Source organism: Erpetoichthys calabaricus, chromosome 12 (genome assembly GCF_900747795.2).
Source record: "Erpetoichthys calabaricus chromosome 12, fErpCal1.3, whole genome shotgun sequence".
NCBI classification, from domain to species: Eukaryota; Metazoa; Chordata; class Cladistia; order Polypteriformes; family Polypteridae; genus Erpetoichthys; species Erpetoichthys calabaricus.
This window is the reverse complement of record NC_041405.2, coordinates 3,135,487-3,156,300: the sequence shown is the minus strand read 5'-3', so window position 1 is coordinate 3,156,300 and position 20,814 is coordinate 3,135,487. Positions and strand designations below refer to the sequence as shown.

General features: G+C 42.6%; 1 protein-coding gene across 7 annotated transcripts in view; it reads right to left on the bottom strand.

Annotated features, from left to right (window-relative positions):
* The window catches only part of si:ch211-180a12.2 (cell adhesion molecule 4), a 76,758-nt gene that overhangs the window by 13,720 nt on the left and 42,224 nt on the right, over positions 1 to 20,814 (bottom strand). The window contains exons 1-2 of one of the 7 annotated variants that reach the window (XM_051934408.1): positions 10,701 to 10,777; positions 8,351 to 8,689 (exon numbers count right to left, since the gene is read on the bottom strand). The exons of 5 other annotated variants lie outside the window; for them this stretch is intronic. In XM_051934408.1, coding sequence (XP_051790368.1) covers positions 8,351 to 8,689; positions 10,701 to 10,755 — 394 coding nt within the window. In that variant the 5' untranslated portion in view covers positions 10,756 to 10,777. Of the gene's footprint in view, positions 1 to 8,350; positions 8,690 to 10,700; positions 10,778 to 20,814 lie in introns of those variants that run through there. One more of the 7 variants, XM_051934409.1, reaches the window with a different exon arrangement.

Below are 20,814 nucleotides of genomic sequence, written 5' to 3'. Positions count from 1 at the left end.
CTCTCTAACACCTTCTGCTCCTCCTGAAACTCCTGCCACATTCTTAGGAGTACTTGGAGTTTCCTCTATATTAAGAAAGATCATTAGGAGAGGGTTTCTGGTTTTTACGCATTTATTTAAAACAGAGTCATGTATTTAAAATGAGTTAATTGTACTATTTTTATCCACAACCCCAAATAATAATAAGTAAAGAATAAGAAAAACTGCAAAATTAATTCAACCTTACAATTGAACTGTTGTGAATTTTTCTATATTAATTATTTTTACACTTGCTCCACAAAAAAAATCTTGAAGGTGTATGTAGGTCAGTCCACAATCTGTACATAGCCTTTATTGATCAGTATTAAAAAAGTTCACTAAAATCAAGCATAAATGATTTCATATCATTAGTAAAACTTTTGCCTCTCCTGTATTCAAAAAGCTTTGCTGTGTGGTCATTCTGCAGTAGTGCAAGTGCCAATCCTTATTTCACCATTTCTATTAGTGGGAAATGCCTTAAAGCAACTGTTTGCCATTTAATGTTTCTGATAATTATTTTTCTGTATTTGCCTGTAGGTGCAGTTCGCCAGAGTCATGTGGCAGCCAAAGCTACAGATGTGGACATTAATAAATTTGTCATTAGGTGGTTCAATTTGGCATCTGACCGTGGTGGTGGTCGCAAGGAGCGCTGCAGGAGAGTGCAGGCAGCAGTGCCTTCTGAATCAGGACTGATGTAAACACAATTTAGTAGTAAAGTTTATTGCTGTTTTACTGTTTTGGGTAGATTTTTTCATTTTTGTACTTGCATCCTACACTTATCTGCAAATGTGCTCATTTTATATTTATATTTTAACCATGTTACTGGATTTTTGAACTGTTAAAATACTCAATATATTAATATATTATGTTTGTTTGGAATTGTAGTGTATGTTGACATCTTTTGATCCATGCAACGCATTGAGTTTATATAACATGACAATAAATAAACCAGTTATATACTGAAAGTTGTCATTCAGTTATTTTTCTCTTAACTTTTAATACTAGACACTTAAATTCTATGTAGGAAGGAATATGGACAAGAAAATACTATTTAACTCAACAGGGCATGTAGGTGATATTGCTACAAATTAAGGATGTCATGAGTTGCAGTTTTTTTTTTTTTCTTTTTTTTTTTTCATGCTATGTGTTTGGAAAGTGCCACCAACAAATGTATACTCTCACCAACGCAACTGGAGTTGAAGTAAGCTAGCATCTCTGTAGAACGCTTTTGAGACCTTGATTAGCCCATTCCTTGATTTCCTGAGGCTGTTCTTATAGACCAAGGCATAATTAGGTATAATTAAATATTAGAAGGATGACCCTGTATTACTCATTCATTAAGGCAAGATCATCATTTCATTTCATCTACATTTTTTCAACATTTCAGCAGAGGTTAGCCCTACAGTATTTGCCTTATCCAGATTAGAAGCTCAGGTAATTTTAAGAACTTGGCTCTAAAGGGGCCAGATCTGGCACAGAGTCAGTCTGGGGCTGTAACGGATGTGTGCCAGAAAAGGCCCGGATTTTAACAAAATTATTTGATGCTGGTCCAGCTCTGGCTTAAATCTGGCCCAGGTAAAAAATCCTGATCTGTGCCGGTATTGGGCCGTTGTGCAAAAAGACACTGGACCAGGTCTGTATGCCAGATCTGGTCCTGATGTTATAGTATATCCGGGCCATATCTGTAACTGTGTCCATTTGCTGTCTGGGCACACTCATACAGTATATACACATTCACACTTGCTCACAGTTGAGATGCATTTGCACAAAAACACAGAAACATTCACTGATGCAGCATGAAATCACGCAGACAGTATCAATAGTATGATTGCATATAGTGGACCTAATATCAGTTCTGAATCCAAGATGCAGGTGGGCGACATAGTCATGTAGCGGTTAGTGCTGCTGTTTTATATTCAGGGTTTGAACAAAACAATCCTGATTCTTGTGAAGTTCTCATGTTCTCACCATGTTTACATGTGTTTTCTTCGTGGTATTCCAATTTTCCTTCCACATCCCTGAAGATATGAAGATTTGTTTAAATGGTGACTCCACACTGACCCCAGTTTGTGTGTGAATGGGCTGTGTCCTAGGTGGTCTCCTGTCCTCATCCCAAAGCTGCCAAAACAGATTTCAGTTTCCCGTAATCCTGAATTGGATTAATTGGGTTATGTCATTTTATGAAGGAAAGAGTTAATCAGGTATGATGCTTTGTGTTTTCAATTAAATGAAAACAAGTTCTGAATTTTGACACATTCATATTTATAGGCTAGAGATGTTCACCCTACTCTGTACACGTGACAATGCTACTACAACCATTTTTCAACCCGCCAAATCCGAACACAGGGTCACGGGGGTCTGCTGGAGCCAATCCCAGCCAAGACAGAGCACAAGGCAGGAACCAATCCCGGCCAGGGCGCCAACCCACTGCAGTACACACACACACACACTTTGGCCAATTTAGAATTGCCAATGCACCTAACCTGCATGTCTTTGGACTGTGGGAGGAAACCGGAGCACCCGGAGGAAACCCACGCAGACACGGGGAGAACATGCAAACTCCAAGCAGGGAGGACCCAGGAAGCTACCACTGCACCACCATGCCGCCCAAACATGTTATGTTATATTTTATTTGTAGGCAAAAGATCGCCCTTCTATTAACTTGAAGAAAAATACTAAAGCTAATCCAATAGGTCAGGGTTGTCCAACTCCAGTCCTGGTGGGCCACAGTGGCTGCAGGTTTTCATTCTAATCATCGTCTCCATTAGAGATCAGTTTTTGCTGCTAATTAACTTTTTTGCCTTAGTTTTATGTAACTTAGTTGTTCCTTTTTCCTTATAATGAGCAGCCAAACAATAATTAGACACAAAACAAGCCACCACATGACCAGCTCACCACAGAATCTGAAAATAAAGTAAGGTGAAGGTCTCAGTAAGATTAATTTGCTCAGGTCACCAACACATCTTGACGGTGTCCTTAGAAAAAATGGAAAATCAACAGTTTTGTAAATGTCTGCTATGGCAGAATGAGAGCAGCAACAAGCCATGGAATTAAATAACAGCAAGAATTGGCTTCTCATTAAGAAACTGGCTGGAGTTTGATGTTCCAATTTAGGTGGTCCTCTGTTGGCTCGTCTCACATCTCATTTCTGATTGGCTCACATTTAATGAAGAAATGAATAAATTGAGAGGACTGAATCCTTAAAAACTGGGCTATTAAAATGAAGGGGAAAGGAGTTAATTAGCAGTGAAAACTGATTAAGAAAATGGTGAGAATGAAAACCTGCAGCCACTGCGGCCCTCCAGGACTGGAGTTGGACAACCCTGACCTATTGGATTAGCTTTAGCATTTTTATTCAAGTTAATAGAAGGGCGTCCTTTTGCCTACAAATATAATATGACATAATATGGTTGGGCGGCATGGTGGTGCAGTGGTAGCTTCCTGGGTCCTCCTTGCGTGGAGTTTGCAACAGGAGGAGTCCAAAATTAACCATTTCTAAACCTGCTTGTTTAAATGCCACAGGTCATGGTTCAGTGTAGCTTGTTTTGCTTGCAACCTATTCATCAGTCTTATTTTATTGTATTTTTGTTTTCTTTAAAGTACAATTCACAGTTCACCACAGTTGGTTTGATCATTCATTAAGACCATCCTCAGTATGGCTTGTTATCATCATGTGTCCCTTCAGTACACTCTGATGGGGCTCCCATTTAGATACCCAGCAGGGTTACATGGGAGCTGTGGTTCCAGTGGGCAGCCCTGCTGGGTTCTTTGGGCGCCACCAGAGGGAGGCTCCCTTGTTCTGTATAGGTCGCTCCTAACCTTGGAGGCCATTTCATTACACTGGTCAAACTCCCTGGTCTTGCCCAAAAGGAGCTGCTCCACCTCACTCAGGTCAGTCAGACTACTCTATGAGATTGCTAGGAATAATTGAGCAAGATGAGGATAGATAGATAGATAGATAGATAGATAGATAGATAGATAGATAGATAGATAGATAGATAGATACAGTGGTGTGAAAAACTATTTGCCCCCTTCCTGATTTCTTATTCTTTTGCATGTTTGTCACACAAAATGTTTCTGATCATCAAACACATTTAACCATTAGTCAAATATAACACAAGTAAACACAAAATGCAGTTTTTAAATGATGGTGTTTATTATTTAGGGAGAAAAAAAATCCAAACCTACATGGCCCTGTGTGAAAAAGTAATTGCCCCCTTGTTAAAAAATAACCTAACTGTGGTGTATCACACCTGAGTTCAATTTCCGTAGCCACCCCCAGGCCTGATTACTGCCACACCTGTTTCAATCAAGAAATCACTTAAATAGGAGCTGCCTGACACAGAGAAGTAGACCAAAAGCACCTCAAAAGCTAGACATCATGCCAAGATCCAAAGAAATTCAGGAACAAATGAGAACAGAAGTAATTGAGATCTATCAGTCTGGTAAAGGTTATAAAGCCATTTCTAAAGCTTTGGGACTCCAGCGAACCACAGTGAGAGCCATTTTCCACAAATGGCAAAAACATGGAACAGTGGTGAACCTTCCCAGGAGTGGCCGGCCGACCAAAATTACCCCAAGAGCGCAGAGACGACTCATCCGAGAGGTCACAAAAGACCCCAGGACAACGTCTAAAGAACTGCAGGCCTCACTTGCCTCAATTAAGGTCAGTGTTCACGACTCCACCATAAGAAAGAGACTGGGCAAAAACGGCCTGCATGGCAGATTTCCAAGACGCAAACCACTGTTAAGCAAAAAGAACATTAGGGCTCGTCTCAATTTTGCTAAGAAACATCTCAATGATTGTCAAGACTTTTGGGAAAATACCTTGTGGACTGATGAGTCAAAAGTTGAACTTTTTGGAAGGCAAATGTCCCGTTACATCTGGCGTAAAAGGAACACAGCATTTCAGAAAAAGAACATCATACCAACAGTAAAATATGGTGGTGGTAGTGTGATGGTCTGGGGTTGTTTTGCTGCTTCAGGACCTGGAAGGCTTGCTGTGATAGATGGAACCATGAATTCTACTGTCTACCAAAAAATCCTGAAGGAGAATGTCCAGCCATCTGTTCGTCAACTCAAGCTGAAGCGATCTTGGGTGCTGCAACAGGACAATGACCCAAAACACACCAGCAAATCCACCTCTGAATGGCTGAAGAAAAACAAACTGAAGACTTTGGAGTGGCCTAGTCAAAGTCCTGACCTGAATCCAATTGAGATGCTATGGCATGACCTTAAAAAGGCGGTTCATGCTAGAAAACCCTCAAATAAAGCTGAATTACAACAATTTTGCAAAGATGAGTGGGCCAAAATTCCTCCAGAGCGCTGTAAAAGACTCATTGCAAGTTATCGCAAACGCTTGATTGCAGTTATTGCTGCTAAGGGTGGATTTTTTTTTCTCCCTAAATAATAAAAACCATCATTTACAAACTGCATTTTGTGTTTACTTGTGTTATATTTGACTAATGGTTAAATGTGTTTGATGATCAGAAACATTTTGTGTGACAAACATGCAAAAGAATAAGAAATCAGGAAGGGGGCAAATAGTTTTTCACACCACTGTAGATAGATAGATAGATAGATAGATAGATAGATAGATAGATAGATAGATACTTTATTAATCCCAAGGGGAAATTCACAAAACTGCCATATTGCCAAACTTCTCATATTATATGCTTAAAAAATAGATCTAATTCTGGAAGGGAATGAAGAAATTACTCAAATTGCTGTTGTCTATTGTGTATGGAGGTCACTTCTTCTCTTTTAAAATGTAAGATGAAGGAAATGCCTGAGTGGGAGTCTCGTTAGTTGCTGACTAATTTCCTTCCATCACTATTAGTTGCACCACTTTGGGCCCTCCTGTATGCCACCAGTACACACAATTACATCAGGCCTTCATCCCAAACATATGCAAGAGTCCACTCACTGATGCTCAGGTCAGTCAGACATGAACATTCAGGTACCATCAAGCTTCATTGGCACATACTGTAAAGTCATGTGAAAATTTAAATACACCCCATGGAAATTGATTTTTTCAGCATATCTGAACAAACAAACATGCCTACAGATAAAAGTGATCTACAGTACTTCAACACATGGCACATCAAATAGAGTATCAGAAGAAAACAATAGTTGAACATCTAGGCAAAGACCAGGCTTTCTGGAACAATGTGCTCTGCACAGACGAATCAAAGACAGAGGTGTCTGGCACAACACAAAGACAGCATTTCAGGAGAAGAACCTCAAACCAACTGTGAAGAATGGAGGTGCTCGTGATCTGCTTTACAGTTTTACTGCCTCGGGGCCTGGACAGCTTGCTGTCAGCGAGTCAACTGTGAACTCTGCATCATACCAAAGTGGGCTTGAGGAGAATGTGAGGCCACCTGTCTGGAAGCTGAAGCAGTTCAAGTGAGTTGAACTGGAAATAGACCTTATATGATAATGATCCAAAGCACACTAGCAAACACGTCAAAAAATGTCTCAACAAAAAAGGAGGGTTATGGGCTGGCCTATTCAAAGCTCTGACTTAAACCCCTTTGAAATAATGTGGGGGGATATGAATTAGTCAAAACATGTGTAAAAGGGATGCTATATAGCGCCCGACCTGGCACAGACTCAGACTGAAGCATGTGTAAAACACAAGAGGACTTCCCAGTGAACCCCCCAGCCACAACACAGTCCCAAAGCACTTAAAACCAACAACACAACACAATCCAATCCTTCCTCTGGCACCACTATTCCACCCAGGCAACCTCATCCTCTTCCTCCCAATTCTGGCTCCTGAGTGGTGGTTGCTGGCCCTTTTTATAGCCCACCCAGAAGTGCTCCAGGTGCTTGATCACCTCTTGCTAATTGCACTTCTGGGCGGGGCTGTAGAGGTGTCCAAGTTGGCTCCAGGACCCATGCAGCACCCCCTGGTGGCCACCCCAGATCCCAACAGGGTTGTGGAGAACTCCATCTCCCATGGAACCCTGCGAGAAACTGACCAGGGAGGCTGCCACCAAGCGTCCCGGGGGAGGTCCTGAGGAGCCCATGGCTGCTCCCCCAGAACTTATGCAGCAGGGCCGTCCCAGTCGGGACCCCACCATCCGTCACACATGTAAGGAAATCCACAAACATGAAGGAAGTTTGAATGGAGGAGTGGAGTCAATGTCAGAGACCGGTAGGCAGTCATGCAAGATGCTTACAAGAAGTCATTTCTGCTAAAAGGCTCCTGAGGCCAAGTGTGGACTTAACTTGTTCCCCAGTAGACCATCATGTCTATTGACATTTTTGTAGAATATGCTCAGTTACCTCTTTTTTTTAATATTTTCTCAACACATGTGTTTGGTTGAGGATCTAAGAGACCTGGGATCTAAATAAGGGCAGAGAATATCTGAAATATAAGACGGGGCCATCCATTTTAAAGTTTAAAAAACAATCAATAATATTTTAAATTGAATTTGATACTGAACTGCCGGGACTGGAGTAATGTGCTCCCGGTTTTTAATGCCAGTCAAAAGATGTGCAGCAGCATTCTGGACAGTTTGTAAATGACCAAACAGTGATCATGGGAGACCAAGATATTAAGAATTACACGAGTCAAATCATTATGAATGCATTAAAGACTCTTTCCTGACAAGACCAAATTGATTTAATTCTAGAAATAGCTCCTAACTGGTTACAGAACTACTTTTAACAACCAATTTGTTGGTCAGAATAAATGGGGAGTCAGAAATCATGGCATGAGATGACCCACAAGAGGCAAAATTACCTCCATTTCTAAAAGCATGTTTACTGGACTTGGAGTGGCTAAAAGAGATAACCGGCGTTGTATCATTATTGAGCTGGGAAACTTACCGTCCATTTAGCCTTTAATATCCTGTAAGACAAAGCTGTAAAGACTCGATAGATTTAAATGAGAAATACAGCTGTTGGTTGTCTGCATAAAAGTGAAAGGAAATATTATATTTGGAGACTTTAAAGACTTTGTCCCATTATCGAGCCTGTGTAGGTCAAAAGCCTTCTTCTTGAAGTTGGAGTTGAGGCTCATCCTCAGAATATTTGGAGATTTGTCCATCAGATTAGGAGCCAGATGACATCATTGTGGTAACAATTACAATTAATTAAATCAAAAGGGCAATACATAACAATGAAACATCATTCAATAATGAATATAATAATGTCCAAAAACCAAACAGCTTCATCAGAAGCCACACATGTGCCACCTTATCAAAAGCCTTTTGAAAATCAGCGTGGAGGCTCCTGCACACTTGCACTTGAACTTGTTCACAGAAGTTGAGTTGGCTCAGAGAGATGTCATTGACAGGCTGGCATGAGGGACTCTACTTACTCATAGCCTTGAGCTCCACGATGCCATTTGATTGATCAGGTGGGTAGATGATGCTGCACTCGTACAGGCCCTGGTCAGCGATGGTGATGTTGCTGAGAAGGAGGGACGCATTCCCATGGCGCAGCTCAACATCAGACAGGCGTGCCCTGGGCGTGGACAGATCCTCTTTCAGTCCATAGCTGGCCACCACAGTGCCACCCCATCTCCAGATGACTGCCAGCAGGTCCAGCCTAAGTGTACTGCTGCCGTGTGAGAAGGTGCAAGGCAGCACGACATCCGAATGAAGATGGGCCTCCACCAGAGACATAGTGGACACTTGCAGCTCCAAGCTTCTGTGAACTGAAACAAGAGGACAAGGAGCCAACAATTAGCCAGGGTTGACAGAACATTCTGAATGCACGCTGGGAATGAAGAGTAAAGACTACCTTGTAAGGCACCATATATAGTAAAGTGAAAAGTTGCATTTGTTATCTGATCTTGTCAACATACTGAACATCAGATGACGCCATCTGCATTGTTACAGTTCAGAAACTCACAAAAGCAAAGTAGGAAAGAACAAACAGGCAGAGCAAATGGCAGTTAGAAACCCACAACGATTGAGCTGCCACTTTAATAACCTATCAGGGGAAGTATGGAATAGTTATAAACTGCTCAGGGTGAACCTGCTCTCATCTGTGAAAGGCATAGGGTGCCAGTGGTGGACCTGCCAATTCTGGTATTCTATGGCAAATGCCAATCGAGCTCCATGGTGCCCACTAGGGGACGTTGGGCCCTCAGGCCACCCTCATGAAGTCTGTTTCTGATTGTTTGGTCAGAGACGTTCACACCAGTGGCCTGCCTGCCTGCTGGAGGACATTTTGTAGGCTCTGCCAGTGCTCATCCTCTTCCTCCAGTGGGTCCTGCTGATGGGTTAAGGACCTTCTATGAGGTCTCCTAGAGGAACTGCCTGTCTGTCTCCTGAAATCTCCTCCATGCCCTTGAGACTGTGCTGGGAAACCTTCTGCCAATGCCACGTATCAATGAAGAAGTTGGACTACCTGTGCCAGCTCTGTAAGGTCCAGGTATGGCCTCATGCTACCAGTAGCGACACTGACCATAGTCAAATGCAAAACAAGTGACAAAACAGATGAGGAGGGAAAAATGTCAGTCGCCTCCACCTGTTAACCCATTCAATCCTGTTTTGTGGTTCGTCTCATTGTTGCCCCTCTAGTACACCAAAGCAGCTGAAACTGATGAACAAGCCCCTCTGCTACTTAACTGAGCAGATCACCAGCCCAGAAGGTTCATTGACTTGATGCCATACTCGCATTCAAAAAGGCGCCTTTAATTTTTTTGAGCCGTATATATATACTGCCACAAGGAACTAGAAACAATCCAACACATCACATCAGGCTGTAAACCACTAACATAGACAGATGACATGCACAGACATAATCTTTTGGCAAACATCAAAAACTGGCACTACGACAGAAACCAGCAGACATGTTCAAACCAGACCAGAAGAACTAGAAAACGGAACCCATAAATAAGACTGTATATTGACAGACAAAACACTGGGAAACAAACCAGATAAACCAACAGATATTATTCACACGGCCGTACCAAACACACAGACAACTTAAAAATACCCATGCGAGTAAAAGAAGATGATCATTGTGCCTATTGTACCCACGACTGGTGCAGCCCACACACTCCACATAAAAGTCTGCAGACACGACTTATAAATTAATAAATAGACAAAAACTATGGAAAGCAGCCATTTGAAATACTTGTCACATAGTGATTCCTTGACACAGATACGATGCCATAAAACATCACAGCACATAAAACTACTGTACCCTGTGTTACTGATTGCTGCAGAGCGCGCATGTGCACAAAGCAGCGCCAAGCAACATTAAAGCTGCAGGTAAGCTCCTGTTTACTATGTCATAAAGAAAAAAGCATGGGCTATAATAATTATTGCCGTTATTAACACAAACACACAAAAAATAATATATATTTATATATTTTGTGTACAGAGAAAGATTAAAAAAATAAAATCCCTACGATAGCAAGGGAGCAACCAAAGCTGGACCCCTCAGTCACTGGCTCACTGTGATTTTCACGGGCCGTCGTAGAATCGCGTTTTCGGGCTGGGAGCGTAACGTCACGGAACCCAAAAGGAACGTTTTCATAGAAAACCAGCCAGTCCAAACCCCACAACGCCCCCCACCCCAACCGTTTCCCCAGCTAACATCCCAATTTCACCTTACCCCCGAAACAAACAAGCCGTCATTAAGTTCCAAAGGCGTCCGTTCACTCGAGCCTCTAAGTTTAGATTTGCCACTCATTGGCGCTTTGGCAAACTTACCCTCGATGAGAACGATACACAAGAGCAAGCTAACCGCTCGCCGCCAAGTCGCCATTCATGACCTTACTTTGTGTTTTACAACTCGACACGCCCACAAACATTTCGATACGCCCACCACATCCTCCAGGAAACATCCCAGTCAGTCTTACTGAAGCTGAGCGTAAAGTTAATTTGAAACTCTCTTTTCGAGATAAGAATTCGGTGAGATCAGGATCTCTCTGCTTTACACGATTAAAAATAACGGTTCTTTAATGGTGCTTCACTGGGTTGTATGGCTGTGGTGGGCTGGCGCCCTGCCCGGGGTTTGTTTCCTGCCTTGCGCCCTGTGTTGGCTGGGATTGGCTCCAGCAGACCCCCTGGACCCTGTATTAGGATATAGCGGGTTGGATAATGGATGGATGGATGGATGGATGGGTTGTATGGTTCCTAATTGAATCATCGCATGGCAAAGAAACATTTTATTCTGCAAATAGTGCCTTCCTCGTGAAGTTGGTTCTTTGGCTTTTGAAAAAGTTCCAAATATGTGGACAAAACAGAAATCCTTAATGTCCGGTTAGCTACCTGTAGCAGGTGTGACCTGTAGGGGGAGTTGCAGCACACTCACATCCCAGACACAACAGCACAGACACATGTTCTGGTTTCAAATGCATGGTTTATTAATTAATTACCTTGGCAAAGGCCACTCTGTAATAACTCTGTAATAACCACAAGCACAAACACACCATGCCTTCTCTTTTCCTCCACTCTTCTCGGGTAACCTTCATTCCTTTCCAGATGACTCCAACTTCCCAGGTGAGGCAGAGCAGCTCTTTTTATCTAAGACCCAGAAGTGCTAGGATGTGGTCTGTTGGAAGACTTCTGAGTTGTTGCTGAAATCCAACAAATGAGAGATTGCTAATCTCTGAGGAACCCATACTGGTGGCACCCATGGAACTTACATGGGATCCTCATGGGACAACAGCTCCTAGCATGCCTTATGGGTATCTACTGTATGTAGATATTCCAATCCAGTGATGCTTCCATCTATCGTGTTGGGGAAGTAAACAACCCAAACAGGTTACCTTCGGTTACCCTGGGTAAGGGTCTTCAGTCCAACCCTGCCACCATGCCTATATATCTACTTGCATATTAGAATCTTTTGTCAGTTTTCTGGCAAGAGCAGAGAACATCCTGCCCTTCTGTCCACTCACTATCATAGCCTCCTGGCCAGGTAAGGGATTGAAACCCATACTGACAGGGATGCCTGCCCATGCATGCCATCAATCGCACAGGATACTATAGATCAAGAAATCCTGAGCTTAGTCTGTGTGATTGTAGCCATTTTAAAATCAGGAATCCATTGGGATTTTCATTAATCTATTATCATCTGTCCATGGCTATTTATAGAACCCATTATGGATATCAGAACTTAAAACATTCTTTCTGGAACCTTGATGTGGATGGTTCTTTGGGTAACCAAAAATTATTTGCTTATGGCATCACTCTGATGAACTACATACAATAACAATTTTCCTTCCACCTCCATGAGAGCTTAGTACACTGCCTCACAACTCTGAATCCTCTAAGTGAGGTGGTGGGCTTTCCATGAACTGCTTCTGGTCTCATGCTCATGTCCTCCAGAGCATTTCCAGGTCATGCAGAAACCTATGAGCCCCCATCGACAGCGCCCTCTGGTGGCATCCAAAGATCCCAACAGGGCTTTGTTTCCAGATTCCAGCTGCCATTCCACCCTCTTGATCAGGTTTAGCCCTGAGGAACACTGCCACTATTCATTTAGAGGAATACATTGTTCTCATTCGGTCCATCCATTATGGCCTCCTGGCTAGTCAAAAATCTTTTCTTTATCCCAGGCCGGGATGCCTGTCCTTTCTTCCTGGCACCTATAAAGGACATCAGTGCACTAAACTCGGTGTAAAAGTGGAGCACTGTAGATTCACCGGGCAGTTGGCGCTGGACTGACCAACTAACACTACTCAGTGTCTTTGATTGCAAACATACCTTACAAAACAAGCGAAACAGAAACAGGCGTCCATTGTAAGGACTGAGTACCCTCACTTCAAGAAACAGATAGATAGATAGATAGATAGATAGATAGATAGATAGATAGATAGATAGATAGATAGATAGATAGATAGATAGATAGATAGATAGATAGATAGATGTGAAAGGCACTATATGATAGATAGATAGATAGATAGATAGATAGATAGATAGATAGATAGATAGATAGATAGATAGATAGATAGATAGATAGATAGATAGATAGATGTGAAAGGGACTATATGATAGATAGATAGATAGATAGATAGATAGATAGATAGATAGATAGATAGATAGATAGATGTGAAAGGCACTATATGATAGATAGATAGATAGATAGATAGATAGATAGATAGATAGATAGATAGATAGATAGATAGATAGATAGATAGATAGATAGATAGATAGATAGATAGATGTGAAAGGCACTATATGATAGATAGATAGATAGATAGATAGATAGATAGATAGATAGATAGATAGATAGATAGATAGATAGATAGATAGATAGATGTGAAAGGCACTATATGATAGATAGATAGATAGATAGATAGATAGATAGATAGATAGATAGATAGATAGATAGATAGATAGATAGATAGATAGATGTGAAAGGCACTATATGATAGATAGATAGATAGATAGATAGATAGATAGATAGATAGATAGATAGATAGATAGATAGATAGATAGATAGATAGATAGATAGATAGATGTAAAAGGCACAATATGATAGATAGATAGATAGATAGATAGATAGATAGATAGATAGATAGATAGATAGATAGATAGATAGATAGATAGATAGATAGATAGATAGATAGATGTGAAAGGCACTATATGATAGATAGATAGATAGATAGATAGATAGATAGATAGATAGATAGATAGATAGATAGATAGATAGATAGATGTGAAAGGCACTATATGATAGATAGATAGATAGATAGATAGATAGATAGATAGATAGATAGATAGATGTGAAAGGCACTATATGATAGATAGATAGATAGATAGATAGATAGATAGATAGATAGATAGATAGATAGATAGATAGATAGATAGATAGATAGATAGATAGATAGATAGATAGATAGATGTGAAAGGCACTATATGATAGATAGATAGATAGATAGATAGATAGATAGATAGATAGATAGATAGATAGATAGATAGATAGATAGATACTTGCATCATTTTCTTTTAACAGACAAACTTTAATGACATAAAGACATCAGGATCAAATATTACATTAGCTGTTGGTGACAGACCTGTAACTTTGTACTTTCAATTAAATAATTTAGCTGCCTGTTTATTTCTTTTGCAACATGTTACTGTGAAAATGAAACAAATAAAAATATTCACACTCTTATTATCAATATTCATTTCTAATACAAGTTTGCTAGATATATATATTATATAACCAGTAGAGGCTATATGTCAATATATAGTTTTCCAAAGCACCAAAAAAACAACTTCATGTGCAGAGAACCCTGTCAAGAACGAAATGGAGCTTTGTCAGGCAATGGCTCTGAGGAACCTCACGACCCAGTAAAGAACCCTACAGTGGCAGTAAAGAACTGTTTTTGAGGAGAACTACATCAAGTCAAAGGCACCCAACGAGACCCTGCGAATGATGAACAAAAACGAGCTGACAGAGGAAGGTGGCTGAGGACTTCAAATGACCGGCAGGCGGGTGGTGTGGGGTGGTGCTGAAAAATGGATCCGCAATCATTTCCTTAATTTTCTATATTTTCCTTATCGTTTAAATAACATTGAGGTTTAATGTACATTATTTTCAGTTTCTAAATAATTAGAAATTGTTAGCAATGGTTAATATTTAAGGAAAAATTATATAAAAACAAGTAACAAAATGAAGATGAGAACTGCTATAAAATCAACTGAATTGAGCAAATCCCACTTAAGACAGAACAGATTTGCTGAGGTTCATTTTAGTGCCCCTTGGAGGCAACTCTAACTTCACGGTGACTGTGAGCGCACAGGGCGACACACAATAAGAATTAAAGAGCAGAAGGCTCAGTCATCACACTAGGACACCGTGGGAGAAAACATGAGAGACGAGTGAAAAATAACAACAAATAAACTGAACAGCTCAAGAAATGAGGGCAGCTGAAAGTGAAGAATGGCTGTCCATACAATACCTCCGCACTACAACCGGCTGAGAGACCGCAGACACCTCTCTGGTGGGGCAGCCAAAGAGTCAGCGTCTCCGGTCTTCTCGAATGATCTTTACAGGACAGCGGACTTACATAGCAGTGCTGCGGTATTTGTGATTGAGGCGACACGTTTTTGTTCGAGGTGTTGGCGTCTCTGGTGACAGGTGGATCTCCTGACGTGTTCATTTCTGATTTCAGAGTGTCGGTGTCACCGAGTGCCCAACAGAGGACAGAAACTCAGTGCTAGAAGCACAGCCAGGGCAACGTGCGCCTATCAGGCTGGAAACGTTCGGACAAAACGCTTCGGATTGCCTTTGGAGCGAAATACAAATCAGTAAATAAAAAGAAATAGAAGGGGACTTGGGCAGGTTTCTTCTGTGTCATTTCTCTCTTTTTTTCTTTTTTCATTTCTTACATTTTCTACACAGAGCGATTCTGATAGAATGGGACAAAGGTAAGGAAAAGGCAGGGACCAACCCTGGACGGGACAGTCGCAGTCCTCATCTGCCGCTTCAGTTGTCAAGCAAAGCACAGACACCTCAGGACTGGAGTACTCAATGGGACCAGTCTGCCATCTGTATGGGCGAAGGGTGCTCTTAAATGTGTTAACTGGTGAGCTGCACTTAAATATATCTCTTCATCTATGTGATCGTAGCTTTTTTTTCTATTAACGAAGGCAAACATTCTGATAAAATTCTGTTTTAATTTAAAATGCCATCTTAAAGGAACTGCAGGTCTGTCTTCCCTCAGAACTCCACACCGCGCGCTCCTCCCACCTGCCTGTCAATTACTGTCCCGCAGCCACTCCTGATAAGCCACACCCACCTCGATTGCTCGGCTCCTCCCTCCGCTCTTCTCCCACTGATTCACCTGCTCATTCTTGTTTATTAGTCGTAGGGTTCACATCGTCTCTTTATGGATCGCAGTACGATGTGCTACACAACCTCGGCTCCAGACCAAAGTGGGTAGGGGGCGTCTGAAACAGTAGGGTGGGCATAATGTGATAGTATATGAACACTCCAACAAGTAAATATGGCAGCATGGCTAGAGGAATTTGATATGAAATTTGCGGGGGATGGGTGGTGTGGCTTAGCGTGACTAAACGAGCCCCTAGAACGTGACCTGGTGGTACATATTACCATTTAGAATAGCCGAGAAGCCGATAGGGTATCGTAAAGAAGAACTGGAGGGTAAACATTTGTGTACAAAATGGGAAAGGTGGAGTTTGAAAGGGATATGGTGTGAAAATAAATAAATCAGCAAGTTACGTTACACAGCCAACAGCGTACACATCTACCGGTTACATCAGATCACTGAAATGGGCTCTGACTCCTGTCTCCGACCTGCACATTCACGTGGATTTTGGGGCTCCTATAGTGACGTGTTTTAAATGAGCTCACCAACTCAGAGCTGGCCCGTGTTATGTCTTAAGCAGGCACCGTGCTGTCTTCAGTGCCCCCGGGGAAAAATACCAATCCCAACAGCATTAGAGGTGGCCCACGTTATTGTTGTTTTTTACACATGCACAACAGGAGAAGGTTTTAAATCTGTCAATTTGGGTTTGTGTTCTGTTTGGTTTTGGGTTCTGTATGGTTCAGGTGAAAGAGTGGACTGTCTGAGAATCCTTCAATAGATAGATAGATGTGAAAGGCACTATAAAATAGATAGATGTATGTGAAAGGCACTATATAAAAGATAGATAGATAGATAGATAGATAGATAGATAGATAGATAGATAGATAGATAGATAGATAGATAGATAGATAGATAGATAGATAGAAACACTAAGACAAAGTGCCATGACTCGAGGGCTGGGCGGGGGGCTAAGCACCTGAAACTCATACAGTCTGGGTCTGAACCATGGGCCTCAGCCTGTCGTTGGGTCCGGACCATGGGCTCCGGACTGACTTTGGGTCCAGCCCTCTTGTCAGATGTGGCAGTAGCAATCAAGCAAACGAATGAGCAAAAGGAGCAAACGGCCAAGCCTTCAGATGAGTCACTTGTCACGTGCCCTGCGTGCAGCTTGTGCGTCTCACTGTCGGAGCTGGTGGGGAGGGGCAGACTTCATGGCTCATCCCCTTTAGCCGCCCTCATCCACTAATGTCCTCAGGCCAGGCTGCGTAGTTCACGTCCTGTCACGGGCCCCATAGCTCTCCAAAACAGCCGGCTCAGCACCCACTTACCTGTAGGCCGCGCTGTCCCCTGGCTCTTTGGCCTCAGTGTTCTCACCCTTTACCCCTTTCCCTCTCCCCTTCCATCGCTGCCTGAGCCCAGAGGGCCATCCCGGCACTGCAAACTCCAATGCCTGGCCCCATGTCAGCACGACACTCTCACTGCCCTTTGTGTGGGTCTGGTGTGTGGGCCCCAGCCTGTCGCTAGGTACAGAACACAGGCCTCAGCCTGTCTTTGGGTCCGGCCAGTGGGCTCCAGCCTGACTTTGGGGTCCAGACCATGGGCCTCAGCCTGTCTTTAGGTCAAAACTACTGGTCTAAGCCTGTCTTTGGGGTCTGGACAATGGGCCCCAGCCTGTCTTTTGGGACGGCCAGTGGGCTCCAGCCTGTCTTGGGGTCCAGACAATGGGCCTCAGACTGTCTCTTTGTCAGGACGGTATCAGAGCCCGTGAGGAGGCCGTGTGAATGAATGCTTTGATATGTCCATCCATCGCGCATATGGAAACAAATTAAAAATTCAGAATTTATTTGAATGCATTTTTCAGTTTCTGGTATTAAACACTTTCTTTTTGGCGGACTAATGAGAAAACAAACTGGAGGCTGTTGTTTAACATAAGTCTTTATTGAAGAGGAACCTAATATCCGTCAAACGTTTTAAAAGGCACAAACAGGTGATGATGCATGAGGTGTACACCAGCACAGCCATCTCTAATCTCAGATCACAGATTTCGTCCTCTTTCTGTCTTATCGTCTCCTCTGGACGGCTGCTCTGGAGACTCAGGACCGCTCCCGTCTTCGCCAAGATGTTTCTCAGTTGTCTATTTTTCTTTGCACACTGAGAACATGGAGCTTCTTCAAGGAGAAAATCTATTTCTAAATAAACAAAAAGCAGAGAATGCACATTAAACGTAAGGCTCGTTTAAAAAGCAAAGAAAAACACTGAAAATAAACGAACGACAGGTCTTTTCCATTACTACCTCGCACCGCCCTCACCGTCCGCCTGCCTGTCATGTGAGGTCGCACACTCACCTTGCTCGTTCAGCTCCGCCTCCAGCTGCTTCGCCTGCTCGTTCTTGTTCATCGCTCTCAGTATTCGCAGGGTCTCGGTGGGTGCGATTTCCCTGGTGTAGTGCTCGATGAGCAACCTGGCCAGAGAACAAGTCGTAGTCGCCGCGTTCACCTTGCCAGTCGGGATCTGATTGCCATCTCTCCGGGTGATGTCGCACATCAGACATTTGAAAGTCTCGTGCGGCACGAGTGCGGCACGAGTACCGCCGCGGCGGTACTCGTGGCACGCCGCACTCGTGCCGCACTCGTGGCGGTTGTGCGACACTCGTGCAGTCATCTTAATGTGCGTCGAACCCTAGGTTAGATAGATAGATAGATAGATAGATAGATAGATAGATAGATAGATAGAGTGGTGTGAAAAATTATTTGCCCCCTTCCTGATTTCTTATTCTTTTGCATGTTTGTCACACAAAATGTTTCTGATCATCAAACACATTTAACTATTAGTCAAATATAACACAAGTAAACACAAAATGCAGTTTGTAAATGGTGGTTTTTATTATTTAGGGAGAAAAAAAAATCCAAACCTACATGGCCGTGTGTGAAAAAGTAATTGCCCCCTGAACCTAATAACTGGTTTGGCCACCCTTAGCAGCAATAACTGCAATCAAGCGTTTGCGATAACTTGCAATGAGTCTTTTACAGCGCTCTGGTGGAATTTTGGCCCACTCATCTTTGCAAAATTGTTGTAATTCAGCTTTATTTGAGGGTTTTCTAGCATGAACCGCCTTTTTAAGGTCATGCCATAGCATCTCAATTGGATTCAGGTCAGGACTTTGACTAGGCCACTCCAAAGTCTTCATTTTGTTTTTCTTCAGCCATTCAGAGGTGGATTTGCTGGTGTGTTTTGGGTCATTGTCCTGTTGCAGCACCCAAGATCGCTTCAGCTTGAGTTGACAAACAGATGGCCGGACATTCTCCTTCAGGATTTTTTGGTAGACAGTAGAATTCATGGTTCCATCTATCACAGCAAGCCTTCCAGATCCTGAAGCAGCAAAACAACCCCAGACCATCACACTACCACCACCATGTTTTACTGTTGGTATGATGTTCTTTTTCTGAAATGCTGTGTTCCTTTTACGCCAGATGTAACGGGACATTTGCCTTCCAAAAAGTTCAACTTTTGACTCATCAGTCCACAAGGTATTTTCCCAAAAGTCTTGACAATCATTGAGATGTTTCTTAGCAAAATTGAGACGAGCCCTAATGTTCTTTTTGCTTAACAGTGGTTTGCGTCTTGGAAATCTGCCATGCAGGCCGTTTTTGCCCAGTCTCTTTCTTATGGTGGAGTCGTGAACACTGACCTTAATTGAGGCAAGTGAGGCCTGCAGTTCTTTAGACGTTGTCCTGGGGTCTTTTGTGACCTCTTGGATGAGTCGTCTCTGCGCTCTTGGGGTAATTTTTGTCGGCCGGCCACTCCTGGGAAGGTTCACCACTGTTCCATGTTTTTGCCATTTGTGGATAATGGCTCTCACTGTGGTTCGCTGGAGTCCCAAAGCTTTAGAAATGGCTTTATAACCTTTACCAGACTGATAGATCTCAATTACTTCTGTTCTCATTTGTTCCTGAATTTCTTTGGATCTTGGCATGATGTCTAGCTTTTGAGGTGCTTTTGGTCTACTTCTCTGTGTCAGGCAGCTCTTATTTCAGTGATTTCTTGATTGAAACAGGTGTGGCAGTAATCAGGCCTGGGGGTGGCTACGGAAATTGAACTCAGGTGTGATACACCACAGTTAGGTTATTTTTTAACAAGGGGGCAATTACTTTTTCACACAGGGCCATGTAGGTTTGGATTTTTTTTCTCCCTAAATAATAAAAACCATCATTTAAAAACTGCATTTTGTGTTTACTTGTGTTATATTTGACTAATGGTTAAATGTGTTTGATGATCAGAAACATTTTGTGTGACAAACATGCAAAAGAATAAGAAATCAGGAAGGGGGCAAATAGTTTTTCACACCACTGTAGATAGATAGATAGATAGATAGATAGATAGATAGATAGATAGATAGATAGGCAGTATGCTCTGGGGGCCCTGAACTGAGCAGGTCCAAACAGAACCGGCTCAAAGTTAGTAAGACCCCTCGTTAGAGTACCAAAATCCACGGTGTATGTGGACTCCCACGAGTATACACACACATAAAGTATAAAAGACAAGACGAGCTGCTCTGTCAGTAGAACACACCGGGAAGATTTCTGAAGAGATACCGGAAAGGAAAATCCAAAGAGAACCGTAATTACTAAATAAATGATGCCGGCTTTGACTGACGAATCTCCGAAGGGACTTTGCTCCCCTGCAGCACATGAGCTCTTTGAAATGAGCACTGGCACCGAGACCCCCGGTTCGATGGGCCATCCACTATGCAAGTCCACTGAGACGGTGGTTGAGATGGACCCCAAGCCTAAGGGACAGGAGCCGTCTTTGAAGGCTTCCATCCGCAGTTCTTTTCGCTGATCGGATGTTTCATCTACATACTGATTTCCACCTTCATGTTGGACGAGTCAAACGTCATCATCAGGGGTCTCGACCGACTTGCTTCCAAGATGATGGAGAATGCCCATACCAGTCTGAAGGAAATTCAAACTATGAACCCCACTGCCGCCCGGGCACTTTGGGTCGTCGATGTCTTCAGTGCTCTCATGGAGTTCTTCACATTT